General features: G+C 48.4%; 4 protein-coding genes across 4 annotated transcripts; 2 read left to right on the top strand and 2 right to left on the bottom strand.

The window, feature by feature from the left end:
• Positions 1-2,729: 2,729 nt before the first annotated feature.
• Positions 2,730-5,985, bottom strand: LOC135376648 (uncharacterized). The gene is made up of 2 exons (XM_064609157.1): positions 4,101-5,985; positions 2,730-3,985 (listed from the first exon to the last, which is right to left on the bottom strand). Exons 1-2 carry the CDS (start codon positions 5,896-5,898, stop codon positions 2,766-2,768), a joined length of 3,018 nt encoding a protein of 1,005 aa, XP_064465227.1. The 5' UTR covers positions 5,899-5,985; the 3' UTR covers positions 2,730-2,765.
• LOC135376640 (uncharacterized) lies at positions 5,902-8,734 on the bottom strand. The gene is made up of 5 exons (XM_064609148.1): positions 8,726-8,734; positions 8,229-8,472; positions 7,964-8,095; positions 7,814-7,910; positions 5,902-7,678 (listed from the first exon to the last, which is right to left on the bottom strand). The coding sequence occupies exons 1-5, from the start codon at positions 8,732-8,734 to the stop codon at positions 5,995-5,997; spliced, it is 2,166 nt and encodes a 721-aa protein (XP_064465218.1). The 3' UTR covers positions 5,902-5,994.
• A 2,417-nt stretch (positions 8,735-11,151) lies between these two features.
• LOC135376645 (uncharacterized) lies at positions 11,152-15,727 on the top strand. The gene is made up of 6 exons (XM_064609153.1): positions 11,152-11,507; positions 11,723-11,838; positions 12,376-12,543; positions 12,668-12,799; positions 12,853-12,949; positions 13,094-15,727. The coding sequence occupies exons 1-6, from the start codon at positions 11,335-11,337 to the stop codon at positions 15,708-15,710; spliced, it is 3,303 nt and encodes a 1,100-aa protein (XP_064465223.1). The 5' UTR covers positions 11,152-11,334; the 3' UTR covers positions 15,711-15,727.
• Positions 15,727-18,049, top strand: LOC135376646 (uncharacterized). The gene is made up of 2 exons (XM_064609154.1): positions 15,727-16,683; positions 16,796-18,049. Exons 1-2 carry the CDS (start codon positions 16,035-16,037, stop codon positions 18,016-18,018), a joined length of 1,872 nt encoding a protein of 623 aa, XP_064465224.1. The 5' UTR covers positions 15,727-16,034; the 3' UTR covers positions 18,019-18,049.
• The last annotated feature ends 183 nt before the right edge of the window (positions 18,050-18,232 follow it).

Raw genomic sequence — 18,232 nt, 5'->3', positions numbered from 1 at the left:
TACCCGCAACCCGCGATGACACGGAAATGTGTATGCCCGCCAAGAACAAACTTGCGCGGGTAACCGCGGGACTCGCACCCGCATTCATCTTTAACGATACTACAGCCTCCTCTCGGAGGCCATGTATAGGAGTTGAACACAAGTATACAATAAATACGGCACTTTACGCACGGGTTGGCTCGCGACGTGAAGCCCCGAGTTATTACTTTACGCGCGATACACAACAATTTTACAACATTCCAGGGTTACCACGGACATTGTACATATACACTCTAAAAAAAAGAGGTAGACATTTCTACCCATCTCCGTGGAGCTGTATTGCAACCACATTTCTACTTAAACCAACTTTACCTTTTGGGTAGAACTGCAGACGAACGAGCAGATGAGCAGAGTAGAAACTGTCGTTCTACCAGCTTGGGTAGGAAGTTCTACCTTTTCTCTGTCTTTCGTTTCTTTTTTCTTTTTCTTTTTTTTCTTTTTTTTTTTTTCTTAGAGCAAATGTGAGAAAGAGTAAGGGAAACGGGGACGCCGCCGCTTATATCGGCGGAGGAGACTGCGTGCGAGGATGCGGATTGACCCGAAATGGTAGAGGTACTGTCGTTCTATACCAGCTTGGGTAGGAAATTTTACCTTTTTTTGTTATGGGGTTGTAGAGGCGGAATCGCGGCGTATAAACACAGTGTACCTTTTAAACAATTAGAAAATGCATCAATCGAAGGTGCGGTGACAAGGACAACACTATCTGGCAGTGCGTTCCATTCCGATATAAAGCGTAGAAAAACAAAAACAAAAAGGTTACTTGAAAGCATCTATTCTGCTGAGAGAGCTGAGAGGATGGCGGCTAGCTGGTGAAGGTTCATAGTGATGGGAAACCTTATCTGTGTGTCTTATCTTTTATCGTCTTTTAGAGTCCTCAAGCTCGAGGACTATGGATCTATTCCTTCAGATGTCTTGAATTAGTATTACGGAGAATCTGTTGTTGCAATGATTGAGTATACAAGTCTACGTTACTTTTTACACCATGATTTGCATGTGATTGCATGTTTTGCATACATGTGAGCATAGCAAGCGTAATCGATACACCCTCCTTTTTATTTGCAAAGTATTTGCGTGCATCTTCCACTTTCTTCTTCCACTTTCGGAAACTTCAAGGACGTCCATCGCACCTCGCTACACAGGTTGTGTATTATTGTAGCACATAAAATCGATCCAAGCGCGTGCTGCTTTGTCCTCGGTACCAGGTGTACACCACCGTGTCGTCACAGTGTCGTTTCATCGCGTTCACCGAGACGCTTTCCCCAGTCGTCGAACTTGTCATTCCTCCTTGTCAGTTACACCTCTCAGTTGCCTCAGTTACCTCTTCAGTTCCAAGACGGTGCCTTAAGCTTCCTTCCTTGGCATTAAAGCGATGCCATTTATTGTGTGCACAGATGGCACCGAACAGCAGGTCTGGTCTCATTTGACCAGGAGGAGGCTTTTGATGAGGTGCGGTTGCATATACAGTCCAAAATCGTCCTTAAAGCGAATCGTCCATATTATCGAATACCAAGGAAATAACAAAAAATTCACAAGGTTTCTTGAAAAATATTCTCGAATTAGTGCCTGCTTGAAGGACCATTGGCTTAGCGTTGCTGAAGTCGTCGACGCCAGAGCCTGACAACTTGCCTTGACAACTGCACCGCCTCTGTTCTCGTAAGCTACAACTCCTTGCACCAGGATGAGTCGCCATACAGCACCATGACGTCATACAGCATTTTCCAGGCTCTTCACGCCCGCAAATAACCCCCTTTCCTCTTATAGTTCTTGTGGACGGTTGCGAAGGAGGGGGCATAGGTCCCTAAACGCAACGGAACGTCTTACTTTCAAAAATTCTCCTGTAGAACGTGGGGAGAGGCTTACCCTCCACACTGACTACATAGACTACCATAGATTATGATCTGTACCGTGCTGGACCGTCCATTGTCCGAAAAGCGAGTTTTCATATTAACGGTCCTCACAAAAATCGTACATAATTCGAGTTGTCCATATTAACGGGGCCCATATTAACGAGGACAGGCTGTACCCAGTAATGCAGGCCGTTGGTTTTATTCCCGTGGTAGTGGGATAAATCAACACCACCTAGAAGAGAAGGCCTCTCCAATATCCCCTCGCCTTCGCCATATAAGTCAGCCTACCCGCATGGTTTCTCTCCAATGAAGCGCGTGTCGTCTCCTTCGCCGGGACACATCTTTCGTGGGATTGGCCGACGCCTATCCGAGTAGGATGACATTACGCTGCGGAGCGCTACGGAGCTGCGCTGAGCTTCTGTCCAGGTGGTGTTGGATTTTATACCCCGGACTTTCGGCTTGCACTGAAGTGAAAGGGGGAGGGGGACACTTCTCAGTGGCACAAGTACACCACAGGCATGGTTCCCTGGTTCCAACCTAACGCCAGATGCTAGTTGTGCTATGTGCTAGTTCTATGCGGCAAATTAGTGAACGCACTATTCATGCGAACAAAAGTCTATGAGTTGATGCCTGGAGAGCGAAGTCAATGGGGATGTTAACGAGAAGTTGTGACCGGTTACACTGATATGTGGTTCAGTATATCGTGGACGCATTTTAGTGCGCGTCAGGGTAATCAAGGAAAATACTATTGTTCTATACACGTTGCTATTTCGCGAGGTTCAAACGCTCTCACATCGGCGTCAACGGTATGTTTCCCATATTGATCCAATCAATTCAATTCAATCCACTATACATTGGTTTATTATAACGATGAACACTTCAAGCTATTTCTTCGCCTTCCGTACCAGCTTCGTCCATAGTTTGCATCGTAGTAGACGCCAAGCTATGCATCTCTTCCTCCTCAGACGACTCGCTCGACGTTATCATATCTTGCGAAGACGGGCGTCCCGACGCATCCAGGACAGACCCTCCATCGCCAGGCCTTAACGACGCCCTCCTGGCCGCGTTCAGCCACCGCTGAAAGGGCAACGAGTCCGGTTTCCAAAGACGGTTTTTCTCAAGGTACGAAAGGGCGCTCACGCACTTCTTCAACGGTTTCTCCTCTTCGACGGAATTCCCTATTCGGCTACGACCTTGTGTCATAGACGGCGTCATGTATTCCGTCGAGTTCGTACGTCTCAACATTCTGAGACTGATCGGAGCCACGGCGCTCGACCGCGAACTGCTGCAGAGAGGGAACGGCGTACGGTACGGCGCTGTTTTTCGCAGCGTTTTCTTGAGCGATTTTGGAGGACCGCTGCTAGAGCTGTCTTCGAAACTGGCTTGCTCTGCGATGGTGGTTGCACCGTTGGGTGAGAAGACCTCACTTGGACGTTCCGTATTATAAAAGCGCCTGCCCCGGTCGCAGTCGAGAATGATTGTTGCCTCCGACGTACTTTCGCACTGTGGAAGAGCTGGAATAATGCGGTAGTCTGCGCTGGGCTGCAAACTGGATGATTTCTTCCTGTCGGTTTCGATATTTGGTGGTTTAATTTCTAGTGAAGTCGGGTAGTCCGTCTTCGGTATAATCTCGTTCGGTTCATATGGTTGCGGGACATTAGAAGAAATGGGCGTACCTTGTAAGTCGTAACTCACGTACGTGGTTGACTTGGGTGTATCCCGCGTCACAGATGTCTGGTACGCCGTTTTATGCATGTACAAGAAAGCCTTCAGAAGTGGATTCATCTGGTTTTCGCGAATGAAGTTTTCGAGGTCGATCTCCTCCAACGTTGTTCCCTGTCTTGTGCCGTCCAAGCCATGCAGCACATGAGCCATGGATTCGGTTTCCATAACGTCGCCCGAAGGATCCGTTGAAGGTGAGATTTGGCAGGATGAGACTTCCTTGTAGAGGGAAACAGTCCTAAGCCAATATTCTGTATACGACTTGGAACGCGGGACGAAAGCAGGTTCACCATCAACGCTGCCTAGTCTGTCGGATGGAAGGATGCCGTGGAATGACGCAGATTTCGGCCTCGTTCGTTTTGCGTTGGTGAAGCCACCTGTATAGGTTTCTCATATTACTGAAGTCAAATATCAGAGCTGCAAGCTATTTAAGCTAAAGCAGTGTAACTGTAGCTAATATCTCTCTTTTTCGAGCATGTAGCTATTACGTACTTTTCCGGTCTCTTTGTCCACCTTCTCTCGAGTCATCGGTTTTGCTGCCTGACACGGACGAAAATCTCTCGACTGCAACTCCCGTGGTGGTGTAGTTTGCATATGTGCTCTCGGTGTCACGATATTCTTCTCGAAATGGCTCAGTCCATCTGGCGGTGTTGCCGTCGGGAGGAGAAGACGTCGTTTCCTCCAGAGGTACGGTATTTCCAATCGCGCCTTCGCGCGTGTGGTGTTGAGAGGGTGTCACTTCGGGTGTCATATGTTGTACTCCTGCTGCGTTCTTGAGAACATTTTTCCTGTATTCTTTTAGGAGCAATTTAGGAATCGGAGGGACCCAGCTCATTGTTTTAGTGTCTTGATCTCGATGTTTTTCAGGTGGTCGTCGCCTTCTCGGGCTAAATGGGAATCGCGTATCAACAGAACGACGAGGTTTTTCGCAATCGTTAGACACTATGTTAGATTCCGATGAATTAACGACAGTAACTTGAGATAAGAACTTCGTCATTTCTTTCTCTTCCAAGTGAACATAACCGTCTTCATCCAAGCTATCTTCCGTCGTCTGAGTCGTCGTCATTGCAGCAGTGGTGGTATCCTCTGACGACGAAATCTCACTCCCGGGGGCGTCACCATCAGGTCCATGAATGTCCACGTCTGGGAAGCTTAATTCCGTGTAAAACCTTCTCGTAGATGTCGACGATGTTTCTTGCGTAACTGTGTTGTCAGCTGTCGTAGCCGTGGTCGTCGTTTGTCCAGGTGAGTCTTTCGAAGATGAAGAAGTTTGCCGAGTTCCTGATGACGGCTGCTGGCCGAATCCATCCGCTGTGTTAGCTTCACCGCTCGACCGCGCAGTTGTAAATTCATACTCTCGTTTAACAGAGTTCGTCGATGGTGATTCTGGAGCAATAAGCTTGTTGCGTGTCGAAGTACCAGAGCTTTCCCTATTCACCTTTTCCAATGGCTCATGGGTGAGCGCTAGCAAGTTTTCGTGTTCGAAAGGCACCGGAGGAGCCGTTGTGCTCTGGATCGACGGCACCCCATGTGTTGCGAGCTGAAGAACATGGGCGTACTCTTCTTCCAAAATTTCCTTCAGGATATTTTTCAAGTCGCCTCTTCGTAGGCGCGAAAGTGGCTGACTGAATGCTTCCAGATCAGCTTTAGGCGCGGTGGAATTTCCTTTGGGATTAATATCAACTTTGGAAACCTCACTGGTACTTAGGAAGCCCTCGTTCAAAAGCACGTCTTGCATCAAGTCGTAACCGCACACAGCCTCCTGCGTAGCTTTTGCTTCTGGTAACTTCCTGTTGTCTTCTACAGCTATGGCTCGACTTGGTCCTACGACTCTGTTTAAGCACTGGATGATGTCGTTCTCGGTGATTGTCAACTTGACCTCTTCGCATGCCTTTCGAGGTGGAGATAACTTAGCTGTAGTGTCATTTAGTATAGCGGTCGATGCGACTGTTTGGAGGTTCTTCTCAACGATCTCTTCAACTTTGCTGCATGCCATATCTTGTCTTGGTGTATTTAACAGAAAGAGCGCAGGACATTGAATATCTGAAGGGGGGCTACTTGAGGTGGGATCTACGTATGCGGCAGCAGTGCCTGTCCTAATCACTTTTTCGTGGTAGGAATGCGCATATTCTTTCACTTCGCTCGAATGCCCCGAAAAGCACAGAATAGTGCTTTCTTCAACGGGCGTTCTGTCACAAGCGTCCACTTTCTGCAGCACGTCTTTGCAACCCCAGCCATGAATGTACGTACAGGACCTATTGAGAAGCCTGGACGTCGACGGATTAGGCATGTATGACCCTAGTTCCAGTCGTGACAACGAAAATGAACTATCTTGTGTGTGATATTGTAAACCTCCTCTCTTTCTTGAATAAGGGGGTAGAAGAACTCACTTGTTCCTCTTCTTCTTAGGTATCCAGGTTTCCAGGTTAAGTAGTGGCGTTTCTTCTTCGGCTTGCAGACCTACGACCTCGTCTTTTATCGGGAATAAAACGATTTTAGGTGGCTTCTTAAGAAGCTTCTTTGGTATACTGCAGAGCGAGGTTTCTTCCCTGACTTGCAAGGCATTGTCAGAGTCAATGTAGTGTACCCTTGGGTGTACCATTTTTGTGAATCCACCAACACCTGACTGTGTTCTATCAACCTCCCCATTGTTTTGCAAGGAATCATTTATCGAGGGACAATCTGCAGTAGCTACAGTCGGAGCCTTGCCTGCAAGGTACGCCTTCAGACTATCCCTAGGACGATTGTGAAGGTCCACATCACTCGAAATCGGCTCCAGAACCAGTTTTGCCGAATCGGATATCGGCAGGGTCGTCGTCGGAATGAACTTACGTTGTCTCATAAAACGATTGGGGTCGGAACAAGAGTGAAATGATTCGGTCGTCGGATTATCTTGTCGTTCCTCTCTAAGAAGGTAACACCTTTTTGGAAGACGATCGGGTGTCTGTGTAACAGGAAAAGCATCGATGGTTGCAGGGGTGCTTTGATGAGTCTGCAAGCGAGGAACACCATAGACTGGAGGCTCCGGAAAATTTCTACCGACCCGATGTTCGGAGACCGTATCGCTTATTCGAATTCGCTTATGTGGATCCTTCGAGACAGAGTGTGGAGTTAGAATTCGACATAGGGTGGACACATCCGCGTACGTCTTGCCTTTTGCTTCGCCGCACCCTTTATCGAGAGAAGGAAGCAGCTCCACGGTTTTATTTCTTGGAATAGCGCTGGACGTCCGACAGGAATCTCCGAAAGACACTTGGTCAACGCTGGGGGCTTCCTGCGCCACCATAGTGTGTAGCTTCTGGCGTAGCTTGAGCAGAGTTCGAGAATACACGGCTCGGACTGTATCAGAAAACTTGCCCTCGTCAACTTCTACTCTGCATTCGTCTCCTTCGATTCTGCGGAGCCCAGCTTGGCTGCTTTGCGGGTTTGAGAGCTGGTCTATAACTATCTGCATAATGTGTTCTAGGTCCGCGTTCAAGTTGAGATCTCGTCTTTTCTCGTCGTCCCCGTGCTTTGGCGATGGTGGGTCCGCATTCACTTCGGCGTGTTCAATATGCGGCACAAGGACATCGTCAGCTTGCCTTTGAGAATCCAGAGATGTCGCCATATTTGGAGTGGTAACTGGGGAGGTCTGTTGCAACGGCTCGACTGACTTCTTAGTAATCTTCGACCTGTGTGATGTTGTCGCTCCCAATGAAGTATTTGCTGTTGTTGGAGACTCTTCTTGAGAAAGCTGTCGCGTTGCTCTGCGAAGGTGACATTCCAACGAAGCCATGTCCTCAAAGTCCAACGGTTCGTATGGCACGTGGACATCGACCACAACCGTGCTCTCATGGGAGGTTCTGGTAGGCCTGGTAGGCCGGATTTCGATTAGACTTTGCATCTGCGGAGAGAGCACGGGCTTTCGAAGTACCATATCTTGTATCTTATCTTTGCAGTCATTGAAAATGCGCTTGATGCCTTTGCTTAACAGGACCATCGAAGGATCATCCGCGTGATGTCGCCATCGATAACGACCATGTGGTCCTTCGTCGCTATCTTGGTGTCGGCCTTCTCTGACAATTATGATCCTGAAACAAATTGTGAGGGTATACCGGACTTTGCCACTCGATGACTCTTCCTTGAGACCGCATAACACGGTCTAGCTGAATGTAATGAACGATATCCCTAGAGGCTTTATGTGATGTGCTCTACCGAGACGTTACCTGGCTACAAGAGCTGCAAAGCCTGCGATAGCTCCGATGCTCATGAGAAGCATGGCAAACACGTTGGCCGTCTGGAAAGTAGTATTGGATGCTGAATCTGTGCGGAAAGAAGAAAGTTAAGATGAGCACTTAACAGGATGTGTGTCTAACCTGGGATGCACAGGTCCTTTCTTTTCATAACGTTCGGTGGCGAGCAGGTGCAGATCTGGTTCACACATTCCACATAAGGGTTGAGGAACGCACATTCGGCGGTGTCCGCGCAGTCTTCAAAGATCAGGCGAGCTGGACAATTAGGACATTGTTTTTACTACCCGTCTTTGTTCAACTCGCTGTTGCATAGCGACGGTAAAATCATACTCTTCGCTAAAACAGAGCTGGACTCCACTACACTGAATATGTGTCCAACGCATCTTACCAGAGACACATCTTGGCTGGTCGTGCTCCACTACACGAACAGGTGTGGTGTCGGGGCACTGACAGGTTCCTGTCGAGCCTTGCTTCTCGATGTTGCACACTTGGCCCAAGACTTGCACGCAGTCGAAGTCGTCCGAGCACCGCTTGCCTGTCTTGTGCTTCGCAGTATCTGGAATATAACGTAGCACAATTGAGTTCTTCGGGGCTTTCGCCGCTGTGTGTGTAAGTAACCAGTAGCGGTATCTCTACTGAAACGCCGAGTGAACGAAATACACCCTGATCTCTGACGTGTGCGTCGCAACGGGGTATTCGCCCTCTCTTTTTGAAAGTGGGCAGAAGGAGGTAACTTCGCCAATAATCCTGTTGGCTACCGTGGTACAGGGCGCATCCCAATGAAGCCTACTGAGGGATGCTCGCATGTTTTCTGTGGCGGGTAGTTCTCTTGGACTACCCAAATCCCAGAGCAATAAGGTTAGGGCACCGCTCTCTCTCCTGTACCACCATCATCTCTCCCACCCCTCTTGCAGGGTGCAACGAGCCGCCACTCCAGAGTAGGCTGACCGCAGCTTCCCCTTACATCACCTCAGCGCCACCCACCACAGAGAAGTAGCATTCTGTAGAAGCGTTTGATACGAGGATGTTCTACACACCAGTATGCACTTTTTAAGTGGCCAGTAAGCGGTGACATGTTCTTAAGTTGATGTTAACATTGCCTTGAGTTTGGCCTGCTCCTGCTATGTTCTTAAGATTTCATCCGAAGGTGCGTAAGGTTATTTTAAGAAAACTTGCAATAAGTTGGCGCAGGAGATGGTTCGTGGATGAAAAGAACTTCTTCCCTCGCCTGTCGCTTCCCCGTAGAGTTCTCCATTTGCCATTGGAGGGTTTCTTGAATATCAGTTTTGAAACTGAAATTGGAGAATGAGAGCAGAGTTAATCTTGTTGCCATCTAGTCATTTGGCCTCACTCTAAGCCTAATTCAAGCAAGAATTCGAGATGCTCGTCCTAAAGTGGTCACGTCAACTGTGATGCTTTCAACCTTTAGGTGCTTCGTTTAGTACATCGTTCTTTTGTCAACATTAACTCGTACCCTAGCTTTAAAACCGCTTTAAGCTCACATGTGAGGCGGGCGCTTCAATTGCGGGACATCCATCTCAAGATCTGGTGACTTTCGACGTGTGGGTTTTGAAGACACAGTCTGCTGCCTCACCCTCCAAGCGAGAAGGACCAGAAGAACGCGCACAACATGCATTCCCGCTTTCTGCGCGAGTACAACAACAGCAGTGTACATAGCAAAACGGTCCTTGAGAGGTGAACTTAACCTGCCTGGTTCGTCGTGAAAGAGGAAGAAATATTTTGGAAGGAGTCAGAAGACGCAGCCTACTCTGCTAGTGGAAGGAGTCCACTTATGAAATTGAATGTAGAAGGAAGAAATAGCTTGGAGGTCCTGGTGATGAATGTGCTGGAATAGAATTACCTAAACACCCGCTGCGGTTTTCTGAATGGTTCGTTCGGTGGAGTGAGATCACGAGGAAGTTTCTTCCTCTTCTTCTTCTTCTACACGCATTCCTTCTGACAAGAAGACTATATGCTGCTGCCATGTAGGTCGAACCGAAAAGTCTCCAGCCCTGATCACCTTCCAGTTTAATTTCACAAAAGCTTCTGGTTGACAGTGCGGCAGCTTTTGACTTTGGTATTTAATAGTTCTTAGGCTGATGGCCTCCTGTGTCCTCTTCCAAGCGGGAAACTGTTGTGACACTAGTCTGCAAGAATCCGTCCCGCAAATGGGGCCTGAATGCTCACAGACTTGTGTCTAGTAATGTCCCCTGAAATCAGCCTCGGGGGGGGGGGGGGGGAGGGGGGTTCGAATATGAATACATGTTTGTAGGTGTGTGCATTGGAGCTCTATTTGACAACTTCAGAAATTCAGGGTGGATGTTGCAAAACAACCAAGGTGGGTGTCGGAAAATCCCTGTCAGTACCACTACTCGGTACACCATATGAAATTATTTCGAACGCAATCCTGCTGAGAATTGCTCTAGTCCTTAATTGTTATCCCTCCTTCTCAGGCATGTGCAGTCCCTGAACGGTCCCTCAAGCTTAATTCCTTGACATTAAGCAATCTTTTAACGCAACAGTTACAAAAAAACGGCAACTTTTGTCCGTTTTGATCAGAACAAGACTTTTGGTATGGTACACACCACGAGCGCATGTACGAGTGTGAAAATTGCTGTTTTGGTACCTGCTGCGCCCAATAAATGGCATCACGTAATGACAAGGAATGAAGCTTGAGGGACCGTTCAGGGACCCCATATGCCTGAGAAGGAGGGACACCGATTAAGCCCAAGGACCAGAGGCCCAGGATTGCGTTCGAAATAATCTTGTAGCCTGAATCGAGTAGAGACACAGGCAAGGATTTCGCTACAGCCGCCTTGGTTGTTTTGCAAAATCCCCCCTGGAATTTCTGAGGTTGCCCAATACAGCTCACCTATGCGCACATCCACAAACATGTATCCATATACATACCCCCCCCCCCCCCGTCAAGAAAAAGGTCGATTTCAGGGGCCATTACTAGTCACAGGTCTGTGAGCACTCAGGCCCCATTTGCGGGACAGATTCTTGCAGAGTAGTGCCATAACAGTCTCCCACTTGGAAGAGGACACAGCAGGCCACCAGTCAAGCGACTATTAAATAGTAAATTCAAAAGCCGGCGCAGTGTCGACCAGAAGCTTTTGTGAAATTAAACTGGAAGGTGATCCGGGTTGGGAGACATTTCGGTTCGACCTTCACGGCAACAGCATATTATAGTCTTCTTGTCAGAAGGAATGCATGAAGAAGTAGAAGAAGAAGGAACTTCCTCGTGATCTCACTCCATGTAACGAACCATTTAGAAAACCCCAACGCCTGTTCAGGTGGAATTCTCGTAATTCTCTTCCAGCACATTCATCACCAGGACCTCCAACCTATTTGCTCCTCCGTCATTCAATTTCATAAGTCGACTCCTTCCACTAGCAGAGTAGGCTGTGTCTTCTGCCTCTTTCCCAAATATTTCTTCCTATTTCAAGAAGAAGCAGGCAGGTTCAAGTTCACCACTCCAGGACCGTTTTGCTATGTACACTGTTGTTGTTGTACTTGCGCAGAAATCGGGAATGCATATTGTGCGCGTTCTTCTGATCCTTCTCGCTTGGAGGCCAAGGCAGCAGACTGTGTCTTCGAAACCCTTACGTCGGAAGGCAGCAGATCTCGAGATGGATGCCCCGCAATTGAAGCGCCCGCCTCACATGTGAGCTTTAAGTGGTTTTAAAGCTAGGGTACGAGTTAATGTTGTCAAAACAACGAAGCATCTGAAAGTCATCCAGTGGAGCACAAGTGTGAAAGGACAGTTCACGTGACCATTTCTTTGCGAACATCTCGAACCCTTACTTGAATTACATTTAGAGTGAGGCCAAATGTCTAAATTGCAACAGAATTAACTCTGCTCACTTTCTGTACTTTCAGTTTTAAAACTGATATTCAAGAGAGCCTCCAATGGCGAATGGAGAACTCTGCGGGGAAGCGACAGGCGAGGGAAGAAGTTCTCTTCGTCCATAAACCAACTCCTGCGCCAACTTATTGTAAGTTTTCTTAAAATAACCGCACTTTCGCAGCCAACCTTAAGAGCATGTCACCGTGTACTAGCTACTTAAAAAGTGCATACTCGTGTGTAGAACATGCTCTTTTCGAACGGATCTACAGAGTGCTACTTCTCTGTGGTGGTGGGTGGTGGTAAGGTGATGTAGGAGGAAGGTGCGGTCACCGTATACTCTGGAATGGCGGCTTGTTGCAGCCAGGGGAAGGACAAGAGGGGTGGAGAGATGGTGGTACAGAAGAGGAAAGGGTGCGCTAACCCTCTTGCTCTGGGGTTTGGGTAGTACAAGAGAACTACCCACCACGGAAAACTTGCAAGCATTGGGATGCGCCTTGTACCACGGTAACCACCAGGATTATTAGCGAAGTTACCCGCGATGTGACACTTCTCTCCATTTTCGAAAAGAGACGGTACATTTCGTTCACTCGGCGTTTCAGAAGACACACCGCTATCATTGTCTGGTTACCTACACACACAGCCGCGAAAGGCCCGAAAAACGCTATTTTGTTACGTTATATTCCAGATACTGCGAAGCACAAGACAAGCAAGCGGTGCTCGGACGACTTCGACTGCATGCGAGTCTTGGGCCAGGTGTGCAACATCGAGAAGCAAGGCTCGACGGGAACCTGTCAGTGCCCCGACAGCACACCTGTTCATGTAGTGGAGCACGACCAGCCAAGATGTGTCTCTGGTAAGAAGCCTTGGACACATATTCAGTGTAGTCTCTGTTTTAGCGAAGAGTATGATTTTACCGTCGCTATGCAACAGCGAGTTGAACAAAGACGGGTAGTAAAAACAATGTCCTAATTGTCCAGCTCGCCTGATCTTTGAAGACTGCGCGGACACCGCCGAATGTGCGTTCCTCAACCCTTATGTGGAATGTGTGAACCAGATCTGCACCTGCTCGCCACCGAACGTTATGAAAAGGAAGGACCTGTGCATCCCAGGTTAGACACATATCCTGTTAAGTGCTCGTCTTAACTTTCTTCTTACCGCACAGCTTCAGCATCCAATACTACTTCCCCGGCGGCCAACGTGTTCGCCATACTTCTCATGAGCATCGGAGCTATCGGAGGCATTGTAGCTCTTGTGGCCAGGTAACGTTTCGGCAGATCATAGCGCGTAAAGCATAACGCCTCTAGGAATATTGTTTACATTCAACTAGACCGTGTTGAGCTATTTGGTCTCAGGGAGGAGTAATCGACTAGCAAAGTCCGGTATACCTTCACAATTTGTTCCAGGATCATAATTGGCAAAGAAGGTCGACACCAAGATAGCGACGAAGAGCCACATGGTAGTTATCGGAGGCAACGCCACACGGATGATCCTCCGATGGTCCTGTTAAGCAAAGGCATCAAGCGCATTTTCAATGACTGCAAAGATAAGATACAAGATATGGTACTTCGAAAGCCCGTGCTCTCTCCGCAGATGCAAAGTCTAATCGAAATCCGGCCTACCAGGCCTACCAGAACCTCCCATGAGAGCACGGTTGTGGTCGACGTCCACGTGCCATACGAACCGTTGGACTTTGAGGACATAGCTTCGTTGGAATCTGACCTTCGCAGAGCAACGCGACTGCTTTCTCAAGAAACGTCTCCAACAACAGCAAATACTTCACTTAGAGTGACAACGTCACACAGGGCGAAGATTTCTGAGAAATCAGTCGAACCATTGCAACAGACCTCCCCAGTTACCACTCCAAACATGGCGACATCTATGGATTCTCAACAGCAAGCTGGCGATGTTGTTGTGCCGCATATTGAACACGCCGAAGTGAATGCGGACCCACCATCGCCAAAGCACGGAGACGACGAGAAAAGCCGAGATTTCAACTTGAACGCGGACCTAGAACACATTATGAGGATAGTTATAGACCAGCTCTCAAACCCGCAAAGCAGCCCAGCTGGGCTCCGCAGAATCGAAGGAGACGAATGCAGAGTAGAAGTTGACGCGGGCACGTTTTCTGATACAGTCCGAGCCGTGTATTCTCGAACTCTCCTCAAGCTACGCCAGAAGCTACACACTATGGCGGCGCAGGAAGCCCCCAGCGTTGACCAAGTGTCTTTCGGAGATTCCTCTCAGTCGTCCAGCGCTATTCCAAGAAATAAAACCATGGAGCTGCTTCCTTCTCTCGATAAAGGGTGCGGCGAAGCGAAAGGCAAAACGTACGCGGATGTGTCCACCCTATGTCGAATTCTAACTCCACACTCTGTCTCGAAGGATCCACGTAAGCGAATTCGAATAAGCGATACGTTCTCCGAACATCGGGTCGGTAGAAATTTTCCGGGGCCTCCAGTCTACGGTGTTCCTCGCTTGCAGACTCATCAAAGCACCCCTGCAACCATCGATGCTTTTCCTGTTACACAGACACCCGATCGTCTTCCAAAAAGATGTTACCTTCTTACAGACGAACGACAAGATAATGCGACGACCGAATCATTTCACTCTTGTTCCGACCCCAATCGTTCTATGAGACAACGTAAGTTCATTCCGACGACGACCCTGCCGATATCAGATTCGGCAAAACTGGTTCTGGAGCCGATTTCGAGTGATGTGGACCTTCACAATCCTCCTAGGGATAGTCTGAAGGCGTACCTTGCAGGCAAGGTTCCGACGGTAGCTACTGCAGATTGTCCCTCGGTAAACGATTCCTTGCAAAACAATGGGGAGGTTGATAGAACACAGCCAGGTGTTGGTGGATTCACAAAAATGGTACACCCAAGGGTACACTACATTGACTCTGACAATGCCTTGCAAGTCAGGGAAGAAACCTCGCTTTGCACTATACCGAAGAAACTTCTTAAGATGCCACCTAAAATCGTTTTATCCCCGATAGAAGACGAGGTCGTAGGTCTGGAAGTCGAAGAAGAAACACCACTACTGAACCTGAGAACTGTAACCAAAAAGAAAAGGAACAAGTCAATTCTTCTACCTCCTTATTCAAGAAAGAAAGCAGATTTACAAGATCGCACACAAGATAGTTCATTTCCGTTGTCACGACTGGAACTAGGGTCAGACATGCCTAATGCGTCGATGACGAGGCTTCTCAATAGGTCCCGTACGTCCATTCATGGTTGGGGTCGCAAAGCCGCGCTGCAGAAAGTGGACGCTTGTGACAGAACCCCCGTTGAAGAAAGCACTATTCTGTGCTCTTCGGGGCCTTCGAGTGAAGTGAAAGAATATGCGCATTCCTTCCATGTAACAGAAATTAGGACAGCCACTGCTGCCGCATACGTAGATCCCACCTCAAGTAGCCCACCGTCAGATATTCAATCTCCTGCGCTGTTTCTGTTAAATGCACCAAGACAAGATATGGCATGCAACAAAGTTGAAGAGATCGTTGAGAAGAACCTCCAAACAGTCGCATCGTCCGCGATACTAAATGACGCTACACCTAAGTTACCTCCACCTCAAAAGGCATGCGAAGAGGTCAAGTTGACAATCACCGAGAACGACATCATCCAGTGCTTAAACAGAGTCGTAGGACCAAATCGAGCCATAGCTGTAGAAGACAACAGGAAGTTCCCGGAAGCAAAAGCTACGCAGGAGGCTGTGTGCGGATACGACTTGATGCAAGACGTGCTTTTGAACGAGGACGTCCTCAGTACCAGTGACATTTCCAAAGTTGACATTCATCCCAAAGGAAATTCCACCGCGCCTAAAGCTGATCTGGAAGCATTCAGTCAGCCACTTTCGCGCCTACGAAGAGGCGACTTGAAAAATATCCTAAAGGAAATCTTGGAAGAAGAGTACGCCCATGTTCTTCAGCTCGCAACACATGGGGTGCCGTCGATCCAGAGCACAACGGCTCCTCCGGTGCCTTTCGAACACGAAAACTTGCCAGCGCTCACCCATTAGCCATTGACAAAGACGAGTAGGGAAAACTCTGGTACTTCGACACGAAAAACACTTATTGCTCCAGAATCACCATCAACGAACTCTGTTAAACCAGAGTGTGAATTTACAACTGCGCGGTCGAGCGGTGAAGCTAACACAGCGGATGGATTCGACCCGCAGCCGTCATCAGGAACTCGGCAAACTTCTTCATCTTCGAAAGACTCACCTGGACAAACGACGACCACGGCTACGACAGCTGACAACACGGTTACGCAAGAGACATCGTCTATATCAACGAGAAGGTTCTACACGGAATTGAGCTTCCCAGAGGTCGGCATAGACTCGATGCCTATTCATGGAGCTGATGGTGACGCCCCTGGAAGTGAGACTTCGTCGTCAGAGGATACCACCACGGCTGCAATGGCGACGACTGAGACGACGGAAGATAGTTTAGATCAAGGCGGTCATGTTCATTTGGAAGAGAAAGAAATGACAAAGTTCTTATCTCAAGTTACTGTCGTTAATTCATCAGAATCTAATATAGGGTCTAACGATTGCAGAAAACCCCGTCGTTCTGTTGATACCCGATTTCCATTTAGCCCGAGAAAGCGACGACCATCTGAAGAACATGGAGATCAAGACGCTAAAACGATGAGCTGGGTCCCTCCGATTCCCAAATTGCTCCTAAAAGAATACAGGAAAAATGTTCTCAAGAACGCAGCAGGAGTACAACAGATGACACCCGAAGTGACACCCTCTCAACACCACACGCGCGAAGGCGCGATTGGAAATATCGTACCTGTGGAGGAAACGACGTCTTCTCCTACCGACGGCAACACCGCCAGATGGACTGAGCCATTTCGAGAAGTACATCGTGACACCGAGAGCACATATGCAAACTACACCAGCACAGGAGTTGCAGGCGCGAGATTCTCGTCCGTATCTGGCAGCAAAACTGATGACTCGAGAGAAGGTGGACAAAGACACCGGAAAAGTACGTAACTGGTACATGCTAGAAAATAGAGATATTAGCTACAATTACTGTTTTAGCTTAAATAGTGTGCAATTTTGGTATGGTACTTCAGTAACATGACAAACCCATGCAGGTGGCACCATCAACGCAAAACGAACAAGGCCGAAATCTGCGTCGTTCCACGGCATCCTTCCATCCGACAGATTAGGCAGCGTTGACGGTGAACGTGCTGTTGTCCCTCGTTCCAAGTCATATACAGAATACTGGCTGAAGACTGTTTCTCTCTACAAGGAAGTCTCAACCTGCCAAATCTCACCTTCAACGGATTCTTCGGGTGACATTATGGAAACCGAATCCATGGCTCATGTGCTGCATGGCTTGCACGACACCAGACAGGGAGAAACGTTGGAGGAGATCGACCTCGAAAACTTCATCCGCGAAAACCAGATGAACCCACTTCTGAAGACCTTCTTGTACATGCATAAAACTGCGTACCAGACATCTGTAACGCGGGATACACCGAAATCAACCACGTACGTGAGCTACGACTTACAAGGTACTCCCATTTCTTCCAATTTCCCGCAACCATATGAACCGAACGAGATTATACCGAAGACTGACTCTCCTACTTCACTAGAAATTAAGCAACCAAATATCGAAACCGACAGGAAGAAATCATATAGTTTGCAGCCCAGCGCAGACTACCGCATTATTCCCGCTCCTGCACAGTGCGACAGTACGTCGGAGGCAACAATCATTCTCGAGTGCGACCGGGGCAGGCGCTTTTATGATGCCGAACGTCAGAGTGAAATCTTCTCACCCAACACTGCAACCACCATCGCAGAGCAAGCCAGTTTCGAAGACAGCTCTAGCAGCGGTCCTCCAAAATCGCTCAAGAAAACGCTGCGAAAAACGGCGCCGTACCGTACGCCGTTCCCTCTGTGCAGCAGTTCGCGGTCGAGCGCCGCGGCTCCGATCAGTCTGAGAATGTTGAGACGTACGAACTCGACGGAATACATGACGCCGTCTATGACACAAGGTCGTAGCCCAATAGGGCATTCCGTCGAAGAGGAAAAACCGTTGAAGAAGTGCGTGAGCGCCCTTTCGTACCTTGAGAAAAACCGTCTTTGGAAACCTGATTCGTTGCCCTTTCAGCGGTGGCTGAACGCGGCCAGGAGGGCGTCGTTAAGGCCTGGCGATGGAGGGTCTGTCCTGGATGAGTCGGGACGCCCGTCTTCGCAAGATATGATAACGTCGAGCGAGTCGTCAGAGGAGGAAGAGATGCATAGCTTGGCGTCTACTACGATGCAGAGTTATACGAACGAAGAAGGTACGGACGACGAAGAAATATTTTGAAGTGTTCATCATTATAATAAACCTATGGATAGTGGTTTGAAACTGTTGTCAATATAGGAAACAGACCCTTGACGCCAATGTTTAAGAGTTAGTATCTCGCGAAATAGTATATGTATATCGTAGAACAATAGTATACATTTCCCCGATCACCGTGACACCAAAGCATCAAAGTCATACGGACTGACATCGTGTGTAGGTAAGGAACGGTACAAAC

Source organism: Ornithodoros turicata, unplaced genomic scaffold (assembly GCF_037126465.1).
Source record: "Ornithodoros turicata isolate Travis unplaced genomic scaffold, ASM3712646v1 ctg00001197.1, whole genome shotgun sequence".
Taxonomy (NCBI): Eukaryota; Metazoa; Arthropoda; class Arachnida; order Ixodida; family Argasidae; genus Ornithodoros; species Ornithodoros turicata.
This window is presented reverse-complemented; position numbering and strand designations above follow the sequence as displayed.